Here is a 17,410-nt window from a genome sequence, read left to right as displayed (position 1 = left end):
AACCATTTTTATATTTAATTCCATTACCTGCTTGATCTCTTTTAATTAATTATCAGTTCCAAATTTATTTTCATTAATTTAATTTTAATTACCATGTCTCCTACTTGCTCTTACTCCGTCATTGTTAAAAATGGCATTCATATTATGATTTAAAGTTTCCAACTTGGCTTGGGAGTTGATTAATTAAAAACTCTTGAGTTGGAATATTCAAGTGGCAATTTGTAATTAGAAATTTCTGACTAACTCAATTTTCACTAACTTTAATCCTTCCGTAGGAAGTGATTAGGACTTGTGAATTAGAGTTAGTGCTACCCATTTAACCTTCCTTTGCAACTGCAAGAGGATAACTTAGTGGAAGCAATAAACCTTTACTATTGCACTTGGGAAAAACCAACAAGGATAGAACTTCCAGTTGATCTTCTCCCAGCCAAGGCCTTTTATTTCAAAATACACAACATCTCTTGTTAATTGCTCCTTGCATTAATTTCCAGTTATTTTATTTTTCCATTTTCAAACTTCAAAAATTTCTCAAAAAATTCTTGACCAATAAATTACACCCTTTTATCAACTCTTTGGAAAATGACTTGGGAATTCTACTCCCAGTTATTTGATTCTAAATTGTGATATCTTTTTAAATTGACAGTGAAATTTTTGTCGGTTGAGAACTGTACTTGCAACGTTGCTTTTATTAAAATTTCTTAACCGCCATTTTTTCACCCATCAATTATCATCCCAAATCTTTGATGCTGACAAGCATAGAAACATGCACATGATAGATACTTACTCAAGCGAGAGTTACAAAAAGTACTTCCACGAATCGCCTTCAAAAGAGCTGATAGAACTGAGTAGTTCTGGAATCTTGACATACTTGCAGAAGTTCTTTCTCTCAAGAAGCTTTCTATTGGCGAAACTGTTCTAATTCTTGTTTCTAGATTCCACATTAACAAAAACAAAATAAATTAAATAACAACCGCAAGAAGAATTGATTATGCTAAACTAGGTTCCAGTAATATTGATGCGATTGTTATTAACAAACACAAATTCAGAATTTCATGATAAAAATAGCAGATAAAAAATTGAAAAATAAATATAATTATCAGAAAGAGACAAGGAGCAACTTACAAGAAACTGCGACGGCAACAGGATCATAGCGACGGCGATCGGCAAAGATGTTGTAATGACGAATCTGTGGAAGAAGAAGAACTTACATGCAGATTCACAAATCACAATGTGACAGAGTGATAGAGAGAGAGAGAGAGAAACTTACATGAAGAGGATGATGCGGTGACAGAGAAGAAGAAGAATCATAATGTGACAGAATGATAGAGAGAGAGAGAGAGAGTGCGAGAGAGAGAGAGAGAAAAGCAGCTTCACTGAGATTTTGGAGTTAACTTTTGGGATTAATTAGTTTAGGTACTGAATCTCTTAAGGTTTGGGATTAATTTTGGGGAAATTGAGTGATACAGAGGTCACGGGAAATAAATGTGGGGATGATGTTTTGTTGATAAAAATTGACGGTGATTTTGTCGATTTTAATTAAAACAAAAACCGACACTTTAGCCGTCTATTTTATTAAATAAATTTACACCATCCATCCAACTTTGAAAACAAATCTCAATCGTCTAAATTTATCGACAGTAAAAGCTGTCGATATTATAATTATTAAAATAGACAATTAGTCTGTCGATTTTAAGGAAAAAAAATTCCACCCATCATTCCGTCAATAATATGACGATAAAAGTTAAGAGATTAGAAAGTTGCTAAAATAATAGACGACATGGTCGTCGATTTTAATAGTTTATTTCTAATAATTTCTTTTTCATTTTATCAACGACAAGCCGTCGAAAATTATCGATGAAAAATTTGACCATCAAATTTTAGCATCGATAATTATACTATTTTTTATAGTGTCATCGCATTTCCCAACACAACAAGGGTGTACTAAACCAAACCCTAATTTTCCAACACAACAAGGGTGTACTAAACCAAACCCTAATTGTCTCTTCTTTGCATTATTGTTTTTCCTTTTTATGCAGCTTTAATATTCGTTTCTATTATCAAAACAAAAAATAACAAATGTGTTAGCATTTAAGGTAAAGTACCTCAATATATAATATCATAGTTTTGTTGCATTTAATTACTGATTTAGAAACCTAATGTTAGTTCCTCTCAATAGGGAGAAATTTTCAAGAGGTACTAATAAACATAAACACATTTTGATTTTTGATGAGTAGTTAGGTAGGCTGTTACGTGCATGAGAAAGGCAGAAGACAGTAACATTGCCACAGAGATATCAACGGAGTTCGGCGAGATGGCACAAGAGCCAGCGACAGAAAAGGTGAGAGACAGTGAGCCAACGATGAAGAAGGTTTAAGACTTCTAGTAGACGATGACGGCGATGCAAATGGAAAGGGTGTTGTGTTGTGCAGTGCTTCTAATGGTGGGCATGTTAGGGTTAGTGAGAAGTGTGAGGATGGTGTGGTTGCGTTAGGGTTAGTGAGGGTAACTCAGTGTATTTAAAATAGAAATCAATTTAGCAACCTATTATTAGTTTATAACATTATTTTCATATTTCTGTCGTTGAATCCGTCGTTAAATTTAGAAATAAAGACCAATTTAACGACCAACATCTTTAAAACAGTATTTTATAATTGATTGTTAAAATCGGTCATTAACTTAGCGTAGCGACCGAATTAGCGATCAACTATTTTTAGCCTATTTCTCTGTTGGTTGCTAATCGGTCGCTAAATTAAAAGTAGCGACCCATTTTGTGACCAAAAGAACCAAAAATTAGTTTTTCTGTTTTAATTTGGTTACTAAATCAGTTGCTAAATTAAAAAATAGTGACCAATTTTAACAACCAACTTTATTCTGGTCAAAGAAAAATATTATCGGTTGTCAAATTTGTTGCTATTAGTGACCAGTTTCGTTGGACGCTAAAAGCAGTCGTTGAATGAAACTTAGCGACTAATTTAGTGACCAACTTTTTTTCGTCCTAGAAATCTTATATCGGTCACTAAAATCGGTCGCTATTCTGGTAATTTCTTGTAGTCCATATCCACAAGGACATAATGTTATTGAACTTTTCACAACTACAAACCCACAATGTTATTGAATTACCTTGTCGTATTTGATTTTAATCATTTATAAATATATAAAATTTGATTTTAAATATTTAATAGAAAATAATTAGATAATATTATATTTATTAATAAATTAATTTAGATTTATAAATTTATTTTTTTAGTATTAGAGAAATATTTAAAACAATATCACCATTACATATCATGAATTTATTTTTTTAATTAGTAATAATATCAGTTGAAATAATTTTCTCAACTATGAATGTAATAAAGAGTCGGCTTCTAATCATATGGGAGATGAATTTTAAATAATTTTTTAGTGATATATAATGAAAAAGAGCATTTGATTGTATTGACAATGAAAATATTATTCAATTTTTTCAAAAAAAATAGAATTTGAAGTTATATGTTATTATTTCAGTATTTTAATTTATTAATTAGATAATTTTAAGATTAATTATGGTTTATAATAACAAATTTTAATTATAAAAATTATTGTTATATTATGTATACTTTGTCTTTATGGACAAAATTTTTTAGATTCGTCATTGGTCATGTGACACATTTTGGTTGTTAAATTAGTAATATAATATAGTTATATTTTAATTTTAATTTTATTTTAATTTTAATTATAATTAGAGAATGTCACGTTGCATATTTTGATTGTTAAATTTGTAATTAGTCATTAATAATAATATATAAGAAAGATAGGATAGGTGAAAGAATGAAAGAGATAAAAAAAAGAAAGGAAGAAAGAGAGAATTCTTTCATTTTAAAGAAAAAGATTTAACTTTAATTGTAAAGAAAAAATAATGACATGTGGTATATTTAATTTTAGTTATGAATTTTGTAATATAAATAGATATAATAATTTTTTTAAATTTAAAATTTGAATTGATTATGAAGGATAATTCTCAAGTCAAAATAGATTCTATTAGTATGGATAATTGTAGCTGAAATTCTATTGTTTGATTATTGGTAGTTATATTACTTAACAAGTGTTAGGCTAGTTTTTGGTTTTGACTCTGTACTATAAATGTATACTTGGCAGAGTGTATAGATATAATTTTTATTTTCTTAATCAACTAATAGTCAAAATATACTTTATTGTTCACATTCATAATTTGGTACAATCTTTATATGACATCAAGAGCTCTGATTTAAAGATCTATAAAAGCAACTTTAATCCTTGATTCTTTTATAATCCAATTGGTGATAATTTGAGTGAGAAGTGAGAACAACAATCACACTTATAAACAACAAACTCTACTTACATACATTCTTAGGCAGGATTTTAAGGACCATTTTTATTTAGGAGTGACAAAATTTTTTGAGACGCAAAAATTCTGTTGGATATTATTTTAAATAGAGATTTAATGATAAAAATTTTTTTCTGCAAAAATAGAGATAAAAAGAGAAATCTGAAACAACTGTAAAGATTCAAATAGAAATTTTGATTCCGTCCCATAATTTTTTAATAATACAAATTTATTTAATTATTTTAAATATTTTAGATATTATTATAAGTATTTTAGTAATAATCTCATGTATTATATATATTTTTTGTGTTAAGACTTATTTTATTTTTCTATATTATATTATGTAACTTTATTTTATTTTTTTAGATTTAAATGTTGAATTTTAATAATTTATTATTTTAAATTTTGAAAAAAGTATATTTATATATTGATATGCACATATATTTAATTTTTTTAATTTTTAAGAAGTTTTTTATTAGGAAATTTTATAAGAATATGAAGAGATAGAAAATAAAATTTTTTTATAAAAAAATTATTATTTTTTATATTTTGTATATAAATATATTATTTTATTATGTTCGGTCCAATCTCAGTTAAATTTTGGCTAAATCTTTAAACTTTTGAATTTTTAGTTTTACTAAGATTACTGGATTGATTTTTAAAACCTTGTTTGCCATACATTTATTCTCTTTTCATTGTTCTCTTTTGTTACTATAGCTTCATTGCTCACATTCATAGCTTGGTACAATTACTAAGTGTGTGTTTGGATTACAGTTTGCAAATGAGAGTTTTTATAAAATTGATTTTGTAAATTTGATTTTGATGAAAAGTAAATTTGTGTTAATATGATTTATATTTGGCAATCTTTATATCAAAATATATTATAGTAAAATAAATGTTGTTTGGATTATACTACTCAAAATAACTTTTAGATGAAAAAATTACTAAAAGTGACATCAATTTAAATAATTTTTTATATTATCCTATCATTTTATTTTAGATATTTAAATAAATTTTATTAATTTATTTTATAATAAAATTAATATTTACTTACTAAATTAAATTAAAGTAACATATAATAGTTGACAAAATATATTTTAATACATAAAAACACTAAAAGGGTACTATACATTTTGTAATGTCAAACAAAAAAATATATTCTATAATTATTTTAGTACGGTTACTATTCTTTAATTTAGTATCATTTTGGATTATAACATTTTTATAATTAGTATATAATAAAAACGAAAATAAAGTATAATAAGGAGTACAATAAAAACAAAAAACAAAATTTCGTACAAACATAGAGTATAATAATTACAACCAACAACACATATCATAGGAACAAAAAATTACAAGAAGTAAATAAAATTTATATGAATAAAACTAAATAAAAAAATAAAAAAATTTATATACAATATAAATGTAATAGAATAAAGGATAAAAAAAGAATTTATATAAATAAAAAATAATAAAAATATCATAAAATTAATAAAAATAAGAATTTCTAACAATAGTTGTCATATGAATAAAAAAACACAATAAAAATTTGGAACGAAAAACATACACAAAGAACTACTGTGAAAGTTATATGGTTACTTATATCCTTTTTATAAAAGAAAATGAAGGGTAGCATTGGTAAAAAAGGAATAAAATTTTCACTTAATTTCTCAAATGTAATTAGCCTTTTCCAACGTGAATGTAGAAGCTAGAAATTAGAAATATAAATTTTATAGTAAAATAGAATAGAGCTAATTAAAACAAGAATTTTGATACTAATTTCAAAGAATTTGGCTCAAGATTAGGCCAAACGGACTAAATCGGTCAAACCAGACCTGTAAAACCCAGTTAATTAATGACTAATTAACCCGTAAATTAAAATATATTCTAGAAAGTGAAAAATGAGGTTTTCATGGTTTAATATGATTGAGGAGTTTAAAACAAAAATTTTGACTCCAATTTAAAGAAATCAGCTCAAGATTGGGCCGAACGGACCAAACTGGACCAACCGGACCCATGTTGAGCCCAAGGCCCAGCCAAGCCACATTAATGCTTAGAGTTCAGCACTCTCTCTTTCCCTTAAACAACACACACACGCTGAGAAGAGAGGGGGAAACATGAAACCCTTGCTCTCAATCAACTTAATCTTCCATTAATCATAACTTTTGATTCGGAGTTCCAACCGACGCACCGTTTGTAGCCATGCGACCGCAATGTCAAACTCTATAAAACTCACATAATTATTCTTGAGGTAAGCTACAGTTTGATCTTTGAATTTACACTCTTAATTTCGAATTTCTTGGGTAAAGATGTTAAAATTAGGAGCTCTTTTGTATTATAGGATCTAATTAACTTGAAGGGAAGGCTTGTTTTTGCCTCCTTGGTCCTTGGGTAAGGTAAGAGATCTCAAATCCTAGTGAAAATTTTAAATTAAAGCATTTGGGTATTGAGTTATTGTGTTTGGGTGTGATATTGTGGCTTAAGAAGTGTGTATGTGCATAGTAAAGCTTGATTGATATCTTGGAAAGCTTGGAAAGGAGCTTGGTGCTTGGAAATCTGACTTCTGGAAGCTTGGAGACATTGGAAGTTAAGAGAAAAGTGAAATTTGAAGTATTCTGGGTGGAACGGGAATCGGCCAAGGTATGATTTCGGTTTCCTATATCTAAAACGTAATATAGTTGTGAAAACGTAGGCTAATGGCCCTATGATAAGATTTTGAAATATTGAGGTAGTTGATGGATGATATAAATTGTGTTGTTATGTATGCATTTAGTGGATTGTGAAATGTTGGTGTGGTTGTTGGATGATGTGGATTAAGTTGAAACTATATGAATGATGATTGTTTGGTTGAGAGTGTTGCTAATTATTGATGAGCATGTAAGAATATGAGTAATGTGGAATTGATATGCTTAAAGTGTTGGTAAGATTGAGGCTCTTGTTATTGAGAAAGAATTGGTATGTGATAATGATGTGTATGTTGATGGTGATTGATGACTTGAATAAATGCTTGAAAAGTTGAACTATGGAATGTTGATTATAAATTGAAATTATTGATTTGAGATTTGGTTAAATGTGAAAAAATTGGTGGGTTGATGATTGGATAAGAGGTTAGAGATGTTTGATATTGGAATGGTTGGTTTTTAATGGATTTGGAGGTGTAGGCTTTGGAAATTGGAAGTCTATAAACTTTGGTAAATTGAGATTTTGATGAACTTCAACGGATCATATCTTGAGCTATTGTTTTGGAATTCGATGCTTTTTATATAAAAAAAATTTAAGTTTGATAGAAATATGAATTTTGTGGAGGGAGATATGATCATTGAAAGTTTGGGCCTGAAATCTGAATTCTGCAAATTCTGCAGAATTTGTGATTTCTGGTTTGTGTGCGCACGCACAAGTCTGTGCGCACCACACCCTGTGAATTTTTGAACCTGTGCGCACGCACACACTTGTGTGTAAGCACACACAGGGAAGTGGCTTCTGCTGGGAGCGCTAGCACGCTCTGTGCGTGCACATGACCAAAAAAGTCTTGCAAGCTGTGTGTACGCATAGACTTATGCGTACGCACACGTTGGAAAGGACGTTCTGTCGATGGCACTGGCACACCTTGTGCGCACATTCAACATCGGAAAATTTTCTTTCTGTGCGTACGCACACTTTCTGAAAACACTTCTGGGCGTGCGCACGCACACTCCTATGCGTTCGCACACGACCCTGTTTTTACTTAAAAACCTTGTTTTCAAGTCTTTCACCTTTCTAATAAGCTCGTAACCTTCTGAGAGACTTTTTCAAGCTTATAACCCCCCCTCCATTTTCATCTTTTAGATCTTAAATCAAGGTAAAATACCTAGTGATTAAGAGGGAGCTAGGAAAGGGGTAACTTGTGGATGAAGAAAGGGGATATTATGATGAGTTATAGTTTATGATGATGATATGAGTTGTTGAGGATGATGGTAGAGTGTTGTGTATGATATGGGCCGAATGACTGTATGAGATGATGGTTTATGGCTGAGAATCAACTATGATTTTAAGCCGGATGGCTGAGATGAATGCTAATGTATGGCTGAGAATGAATGCATATATGCTGAATTGAATTATTGATATTGTGATTGTTTGAACTCCACCTATCTGAGATATGAGTTTCTCTGGGTGAAAGCAGTGGCTAGCCACCACGTGCTCCAGGTGGAGACTCAATACTCTGCTGACCCTATGTCGTAAGTGTGGCCGAACACTGTGAAAGTTCCGGATTAGGTCGCCCCCTATATATATACACCAGTGAGGGTGTTGGGTGTGAAATTATCATTTATATTGTGGATAACTCGAGTTGGGGATGCACGACAGAGGGACAATCCAATGGTGAGCTACCAGGACTTGTCGGGTTGGCTTTATAACCGACAAATGAGACTCATAAGCCACTAGGACAGGCATGCATCATATGCATTACATGTGATTTATTTGGAATGCCTAATTGATTGCATCATTACTTGCTAATTGCGTAACTGTCTTATCTACTTACTACTTGTGCATTTTTCTGTTTGATATACTTGTGTTTGCATATCTTTACTGTTAGCGGTTGGGAGGTTGCAGGATTTGGAAAGGGGATATTTAGTTAGCCTGAAGAACCTTAAGTTAGTCGCCTATTTTTCATTTTTCATGACTTAGTATATTTATATGCTTTGATTATAATATGGGAGTTCTAGGATTGCCTTCGGAAGCTTTCCCAAGATATTACATGTTAGATATTTGGGCATTGTTACCATGCTGAGAATCTCCGGTTATCACCCATGCAGATTTTGTGGTTTTTCAGATACAGGACGTGAGGCTCCTCGCTGAGGCATGTTGGAGGCGTCTATTTTGGCAAAAATCCTTAGCTCTCGGAATTTTATTTTGGTCTTATATACATTTTTAGATACTTATATATATATATATATATATATATATATATATATATATATATATATATATATATATATATATAAACTTCTCTTAGAGGGTATTTTGGAGAAACAGCTTTTGTATCTAGTCCTTTGGGTTTTGTTTTGGATAGTTCCTTTATATACATGTATGTATACTTCTTTGTTCAGACCGGTTATCTTCGCAAATCGAGTCCTAAGCCTTGATATCTGTATTGTTGGCTCCCTTTTGCACATCTTCTCATGTTAGTTTATCCTATATCTATTTCGTTTATGTTATCGATCGGAGTGTTGTGCTTTTCGATTTAACAATTTTGATTTACCCCTTTTTCTTCAAAGGCTTCTAGTTGTAAACCTTTTACACTACTATACGTACTAAACTTTGTTTTTAGAGGTCGTAATACCTTGCCACCTCTGTTTTATGACTTAAGCATAAGACTCTGTGTAGTAGGGTGTTACATTATGGTATCAGAGCAGTTCGTTCCTATAAAGCCTGAGGGATGGACTGACTATGCTTCTGTGCATTTTCTGTGTATGTGTTTATGTGCTATTAGGATATTTGATTGATATAACTGGTATAAACGTTCATGAGCATGCATTTGAAACTTTGAAGCACTAGACTTCTGATATTGAGACTGATCAACTTGATATCGATTGTTTGGTGTGTATAGGAACCAGATGGTGCCTCATGGACGCAGTCAAGGCCGTGGGAGAGGACATGCCGGTACTCATGGGCCGGAAACCAATCCAAACAACCCGGTAAATTTCATGGCTGCATTGTAGAACATGGTTGCTGCTATGCAGGCCACTGCTGAGGCACTCGGACAGCAGATGAACAACCATAATAATGAGGGAAATGGTGGAAACGGGACTCAAGGTCCGATGACATTGGCGACCTTCTTAAAGGTTAATCCGCCAAAGTTTAAGGGAACTACCAACCTGACTGAAGCTGATACTTGGTTTCACGCCATGGAGCGAGTACTGCAAGCACAGCTGGTGCCCGAAGAGCAATGTGTCGAGTTTGCTACTTATCTGCTCACCGGGGAAGCGTCACATTGGTGGTAGGGAACCCGGCATCTCTTGCAGCAGGGTGATGATCCTATCACCTGGGATGCCTTCTAGGTGGAATTCTATAAGAAGTACTTTCCGAATTCTGCCAGGATGGCCAAGAAATTGGAGTTACTGCAGTTGAAGCAGGGTGCTATGTCTGTATCTGAGTATACAGACAAGTTTGAAGAGCTGTTTAGATTCTCCCGCATGTGTCAAGGAGCTCCGGGAGACTTCGAGGAGTGAAAATGCATCAAGTATGAAGAAGGGCTCTAAAGCGACATCTACAGTTCAGTAGGGCCTATGGAGATCAGAACTTTCTTCGAGTTGATAAACAAGAGCAGAGTTGCTGAGGAGTATGTGAAGAAAGTAGCTGCAGAGAAGGGAAGCCAGAGGGAACCCTTTCCACAGAACCGAGGAAAGTGTTTTGCTCCAAAGAAGTCCGCCTTTCAAGCGGGGAAATTTTGTACCACAGAAGACTCAGGGTCAGAATAACATCAGGAGGCCTAATAACAACAATGTCCCGGGAAGGAGATTTGGGAACCAGCCTCTGAATGAGCAAGCTTGTACTAGGTGTGAGAGTTACCATCCTGATGTTTCGTGCAAGGCTAGATGGGGATTGTGTTACTCATGTGGTAAGTCGAGGCATAAAGCCTCAAACTGTCCAAAGAAGCAGAGGCAAGGTACTGGGATATATAATAATAGATATAATAAATTTTTTTAATTTAAAATTTGAGTTGAATATAATTTGATTTAAAAAAGTAATAAATAATTTTTTTAAATTATAAAATTTAAATATTGGATAAGATATAAACAGATCATGAAGGATAATTGTCAAGTCAAAATATATTCTATTAATATGGATAATTGTAGCTCAAATTCTATTGTTTGGTTATTGGTAGTTATATTAGTTAACAAGTGTTAAGCTAATTTTTGGTTCTGACTCTGTACTATAAATGTGTACTTGGCAGAGTGTATAGATATAACTTTTATTTTCTTAATAAACTAATAGTCAAAATATACTTCATTGTTCACATTCATAATTTGGTACAATCTTTATATGACATCAAGAGCTCTGATCTAAAGATCCATGACAGCAACTTTAATCTTTGATTCTTTTATAATCCAATTGATGATCATTTGAATGAGAAGTGAGAACAACAATCACACTTGAAAACAACAAGCTCTACTTGCATCTATTTTTAGGCAGGATTTTAAAGACCATTTTTATTTAGTTGTGGCAAAATTTTGAGACCAAAAATTCTGTTGGGTATTATTTTAAATAGAGATTTAATTATAGAGCATTTTTTTTGTGAGAGCAGAGATAAAAAAAGAAATTATCTCGAAATAACTGTGGAGATCCAAATAGAAATTTTGATTATGTTCCCATAATTTTAAATAATACGAATTTATTTAATTATCTTAAATATTTTAGATATTTTTATAAGTATGTTAGTAATAATCTCATGTATTATATATATTTTTGTGTTAAGATTTATTTTATTTTTTATATTATATTATGTAATTTTATTTTATTTTTTTAGATTTAGATGTTGAATTTTAATTAATTTATTATTTTAAATTTTGAAAAAAAATATATTTGTATGTTGATATGTATATATATTTAAATTTTTTTAATTTTTAAGAAGTTTTTTATTAGGAATTTTTATAAAAATATGAAGAGATAGAAAATGAAATTTTTTTATAAAAAAATTTATTATTTTTTTATATTTTGTACATAAATATATTATTTTATTATATTCGATTTAATTTCAGTTGAATTTCAATTAAATAATCTTTAAACCTTTCAATTTTTAGTTTTACTAATTCGATTACTGATTTGATTTTTAAAACCTTATTTACCATATATTTATTCTCTTTTCGTTGTTCTCTTTTCTTACTATAGCTTCACATTCATAGCTTGGTACAATCACTAACCAAATCTAAATCACAATAGTTTGAATAATATTATATTTAAAAACAAATTAAAATCAATACAAATCAAATCACAATCATTTGAATAAAATTGGATTAAATTAAAAAATAAAAAACAAATCGATACGATTCAAATTATATCAAATTCACCTCCTAAGATTGATCAAAATTGTACTGCAACAATAATCTAATCTCGCTGTTAGTGCAAACGACGAAATAAGTATATACAAATTTTATTTATACGGTAGATAAAATATGTATAAACATAATTTTTTCATATATCTTATTTATAGTGATAATAAAAAATAATATATAGTACAAACATATAAATAATTTTTAAAAAATATAAAATGTTAATATAGATTTTAATTTATGAAAAAATAAATAAATAAGTCTTTAACTTTTTAATTTAAAAATACATAAATTTTTAATTAATTAAAAATATAAAAATATCTTTAAAATTTTAAAATATAAAACATATAAGTCTTTTTATCTAAAATATCTAAAGACAAATTAATTTTTCGGAGGAACTTAATAGATATTTCAGGTTTTAAAAAATAATAGACGTTTTTGTATTTTTAATTAGTCGATGACTTATTTATTTTTGAGATAAAAAGTTAGGAATTTATTTATCGTTTACTCTTAATTTATTTATTTAAAAAATCATATTATTTTATCATCAGACGATATCTAAGGCTTGTATTCTCTAATAAACATATAATAGTTTGTATATGTAAAAAATAAATAAATTAGAAAAAGCTAGAGCTTCCTCTTCCTCTCGTTTATGATAAATAATTAAAAAATAAATAAATTATTACAATAAAAAAGGATATTGATAATAATAATAAAACAAAAAAGCGTTTATGATAATAATCAATTACAATTATTAAATTTATGTGATATAATCGTATTTCCATTAGGCGAAGGAACAAAGTAAGAATCAATTACAATGATAAATTATAATCGTTATTAATTATTATTATTAATCTTTATTATATTCTTAAATATAAAAATTAAATTATAAAAAAGAATATTAAGTATTAATTACAAGAATGCCTAATAATAAGGGATACGATATTATAATTAATATCATTAATAAGTAGAATTGATAAAAATATGATAAGTAAAATGATAAGAGATTGGACTAAAAAATAAAACTGTTATTAAATGATGTAAATGAGGTATATTATAGAAAATTTTGCCTAATTATGGCTGAAATTTTGTTGGTACCAAACTTTTTTCAATGTAATAATTAGAAGGGAGAGAGAGAGGGTATGTCTAAAATGAGCTCAACACTTATGTGCTTATTGAATGTGTCATATTTATATAGACCATTAGATTTGTTTAGATTAAAATCAAAGGCTAATATAAAAGAAGAGTATTGATGAGCTCTAATAAATACAGAATATCATAATACATAAATAAATGCTTTAAATAACAATACTTTAATACACAATACTTTAAATAGCAACATAATCTTTTATTCTTAAATAATTAAATATAAAATATATAAATACAAAATATCTAAATATTTTTATTTATTAAAATTAATTATTATGTAAAATTTTTTTATAATATTAAAAAATTATATTAAAATAATATTTTAAACTATAACATAAAAATATAAAATTATTAAAATTTTATTTTATATTACTTGATAAATAATTCGATTATTATATTCAAAATTTATTAACTAACTACTTTTATTAAAGTATATAATATAATTTTCCATAAAAATATTTTTAAAATATAATTTACGTATATATAGAATTGTATAATCTATATATATATATATAATATTTTAAATAAATTATATTTTATTATATATAGGTTAATAGTAATTAGTTAGTTATTACTTATTAGACTATTAATTTTATTTAACACATTTCAGATACTTCTATATCGAATAATGCCAGTTTAATTGATCCTTAAGCCCTATTTGGTTTTCTTCAGCATACTTCACTTCACTGTGAGAGTTTGATTTGGGTAGTGTGCTGAAAAAAAATGAAATAAAAAAAATCTTTATAGAATTATTTTATCAAATTTATTTTTTTTCTATAATAATTTATTCATTAGGTACGAATTTAATTCCTATATACTGATAAGAGTAAATTTTTTTATATATATACATTTACGTGTATTATTATGTCATTAAAAATATAATTTACGTATATATAAGATTGTATAATCAACGTATATATATCATGTATTATATATAATATTTTAAATAAATTATATTTTAAAAATATTTTTATGAAAAATTATATTATATACTTTAATAAAAGTAGTTAATTAATAAATTTTGAATATAATAATTAAATTATTTATCAAGTAATATAAAATAAAATTTTAATAATTTTATATTTTTATGTTACAGTTTAAAATATTATTTTAATATAATTTTTTAATATTATAAAAAATTTTGCATAATAATTAATTTTAATAAATAAAAATATTTAGATATTTTGTATTTATATATTTTATATTTAATTATTTAAGAATAAAAGATTATGTTGTCATTTAAAGTATTGTGTATTAAAGTATTGTCATTTAAAATATTTATTTATGTACTATGATATTCTGTATTTATTAGAGCCCATCAATGCTCTTCTTTTATATTAGCCTTTGATTTTAATCTAAACAAATCTAATGGTCTATATAAATGTGGCACATTCAATAAGCACATAAGTGTTGAGCTCATTTTAGACATACCCAGAGAGAGAGAGAGATTTTAGCTGATTGTGATTGTGATCGTCGAAATTATTTAATTGATAATTATTTAACGGTATTGATCTTTCAATTAATAACTTGAACTTGTGGCTTATATCTATACTTCAGTTTTCCAGTTTCCAAAGACATACATTGATACATACAATAATAAAAAAAATTACGTCAATGGGAAATGGTCAAAACCATTAGGATCCTTCTTTGTATAAACAATGGTTGTTAAAATATACCAATTGCTTTCAATAATGCAAGTTGCATCATGTGCATATAAAAAGATATGTGTGTGTGACACTATTACATGCTCAAAGACTAAAAGTAGAGTCTAAAACCCCTCTCTACGTCTCCTTCTTTGTTAGAGACTCACTAGTAGTGAATCCCACCAAAACTCAAATTCTCAAATTTAAATTAAAAAAATGGTTAGTGGCAAAGCTATTGAAGTTCCTCAGCAGGGAACTGTTCTTCAAATCAAGCAAGATGATAAATTTTTCTGTAGGCTTCTATCTAAAGAGAATTCAATGTCACTTCCGTCTTTTAGGGATGCCGCGGTTACGGTTCCTTTTGTCTGGGAATCGCAACCTGGCACGCCTAAATACGAATTTTCTGAAGATGCTCTTCCTCCTCTAACGCCGCCGCCTTCTTATTACTTCAATAACAACAATACCATGAAGAAAATAGGCTCATGTTCAAGATCCAACAGCAAGAAGAAGCTTCTCATGGCTCTTTTCCCTAAATTGATGAATCTCAAGAAGGCCATTCTTCCATCTAATTGTTCATCATCACCACCATCATTTGATTCATCATTTTCATCCCCATCTAATTGTTCCTCTTCATGGTCATCCTCAGATTCATCATCTAAGGTTGTTGGAAGGAGGAGAAGGTTCTTAAGCCATGGATCATCCTTTGATTTTAGGGGTGATCATGATGAAGATGGTGATGATGTTACTTCACCAAATTCAACACTCTGCTTTGGCATTCATTGTTCTACTACCTTTAATAAGTCTAATAATTCCAACAATGGAGACTCATTATGGAGGATGTGAAGATAAGGTAATTAATTAATCCTTTCACTCTCTTGCAATTTAGAGAGTTTAAATCAAGTTAGGAGAAATATTGCAACTACTTATATTTTACAGTCATACAAATATTTCTCTTAAATTGATGTAGGAATGAATACTCTAGTGTTTTTTTTATTATCTATATGATCATGTCATGTAAATAGAGATAGACAAAAGAATTTAAATGGTTGGAAATGTTTATTGATCTCTATTATAGATCCTAATCATTTAATTATTTTGTGTCTATCTTTATGAAGTGAATAAGAAACATAAGAGTATTCATTTTAGTAAAGCTTATAGTTTTTGTGTAAATTATATCTTTCTATAGAAGTTTTGCTCTTTCAGGGTTCATAGGGGTCAACCAATTTTCTAGGTTGGGTCTCTTTAGTTTGTTTCTGTCCAATAAAGAAGTTTGCATTGTGCTACTTGAAATGTGTATCTTATACATATTACTATGTAGTTAACACCATCGAAGACAAATATATTATTTGTCTCTTTGCTTAAAATTTAGAACAATAATGTACTTCAATTCTTAGTTCTATATATTTGGACCTTGTTATTTATTCTGTATTTCTCTGCTTCTTGTTACTGGGGTTTTGTTGTTATGTTTGGTGATAATATAATTAATAAACTAGTGCTAGTTAGTCCAACAAGAAAGAGGATTGAGAACTCATTTAATTTTAATAAACAAATCTATTATACATGAATTTTTTAAGTTAACAATAAATACTTAATTTAAATATTTGAGTTGATGTGAGAACATAGAATTGAATACATTATGTATCATATATTAAATTATTATTTTTAACAGTAGCTCCCTAAATTATTAATTTTGATGTATGGGTATAGGTTTCTATGTTGTTTTTTTTATGGTATCTCTCAACCTGATCTAAGTTTATTTTAAAAATTCGTGGTTAGTTAATAAATTATTGTATGCATAATGTGAAATTTAAACTCATGATACTTATTTAAGCTTACGAGTAAGCTGACCACTCCCAAGTTGGTTTCCTATTCTGTCCTTTGACACTTCACAGTGTTGGAGGGGTAGAAGAAATTAAGGAACACTTAAAAAGCAGCATATCTTTAAAAAAGCAATTGATTTTTTGGGCCCCGTTTGAAGGTGTTTCATTTTGTCTCACTATAAGTGATTAACTCGTTATTATTGCAAAAACCAAACACCGGTAAAAGTTGCAATCATGCCATTTAATTTATTCGGCCCTCAATTTCCATCACTACTTCCCTTCAATTTTCTCAATCGAAAAAATCGTTTAACCATGTTAAGAAAAAAATATAAGTTTTTATTATTTATTTAATATTTTTGTGAAATTTAGTACTACTAAAATAACAATGATCACATCTTGTTAGTTTTAAGATATTTTTATCACTTATAA

At 28.7% G+C, this 17,410-nt stretch overlaps 1 protein-coding gene across 1 annotated transcript; it reads left to right on the top strand.

Moving 5' to 3' along the window:
- The first annotated feature begins 15,233 nt into the window (after nt 1-15,233).
- On the top strand, nt 15,234-16,589 carry LOC107639606 (uncharacterized). The gene has a single exon (XM_088485137.1). It carries the CDS (start codon nt 15,378-15,380, stop codon nt 16,002-16,004), a length of 627 nt encoding a protein of 208 aa, XP_088341263.1. The 5' UTR covers nt 15,234-15,377; the 3' UTR covers nt 16,005-16,589.
- The last annotated feature ends 821 nt before the right edge of the window (nt 16,590-17,410 follow it).

The sequence above is a fragment of the Arachis ipaensis genome, chromosome B4 (assembly GCF_059453495.1).
Source record: "Arachis ipaensis isolate K30076 ecotype BB chromosome B4, ASM5945349v1, whole genome shotgun sequence".
Classification (NCBI taxonomy): domain Eukaryota; kingdom Viridiplantae; phylum Streptophyta; class Magnoliopsida; order Fabales; family Fabaceae; genus Arachis; species Arachis ipaensis.
This window is presented reverse-complemented; position numbering and strand designations above follow the sequence as displayed.

What these genes read in the sequence shown, in the direction of transcription:
- LOC107639606 (XM_088485137.1), top strand. Translation starts at nt 15,378, where the DNA reads ATGGTTAGTGGCAAAGCTATTGAAGTTCCTCAGCAGGGAACTGTTCTT.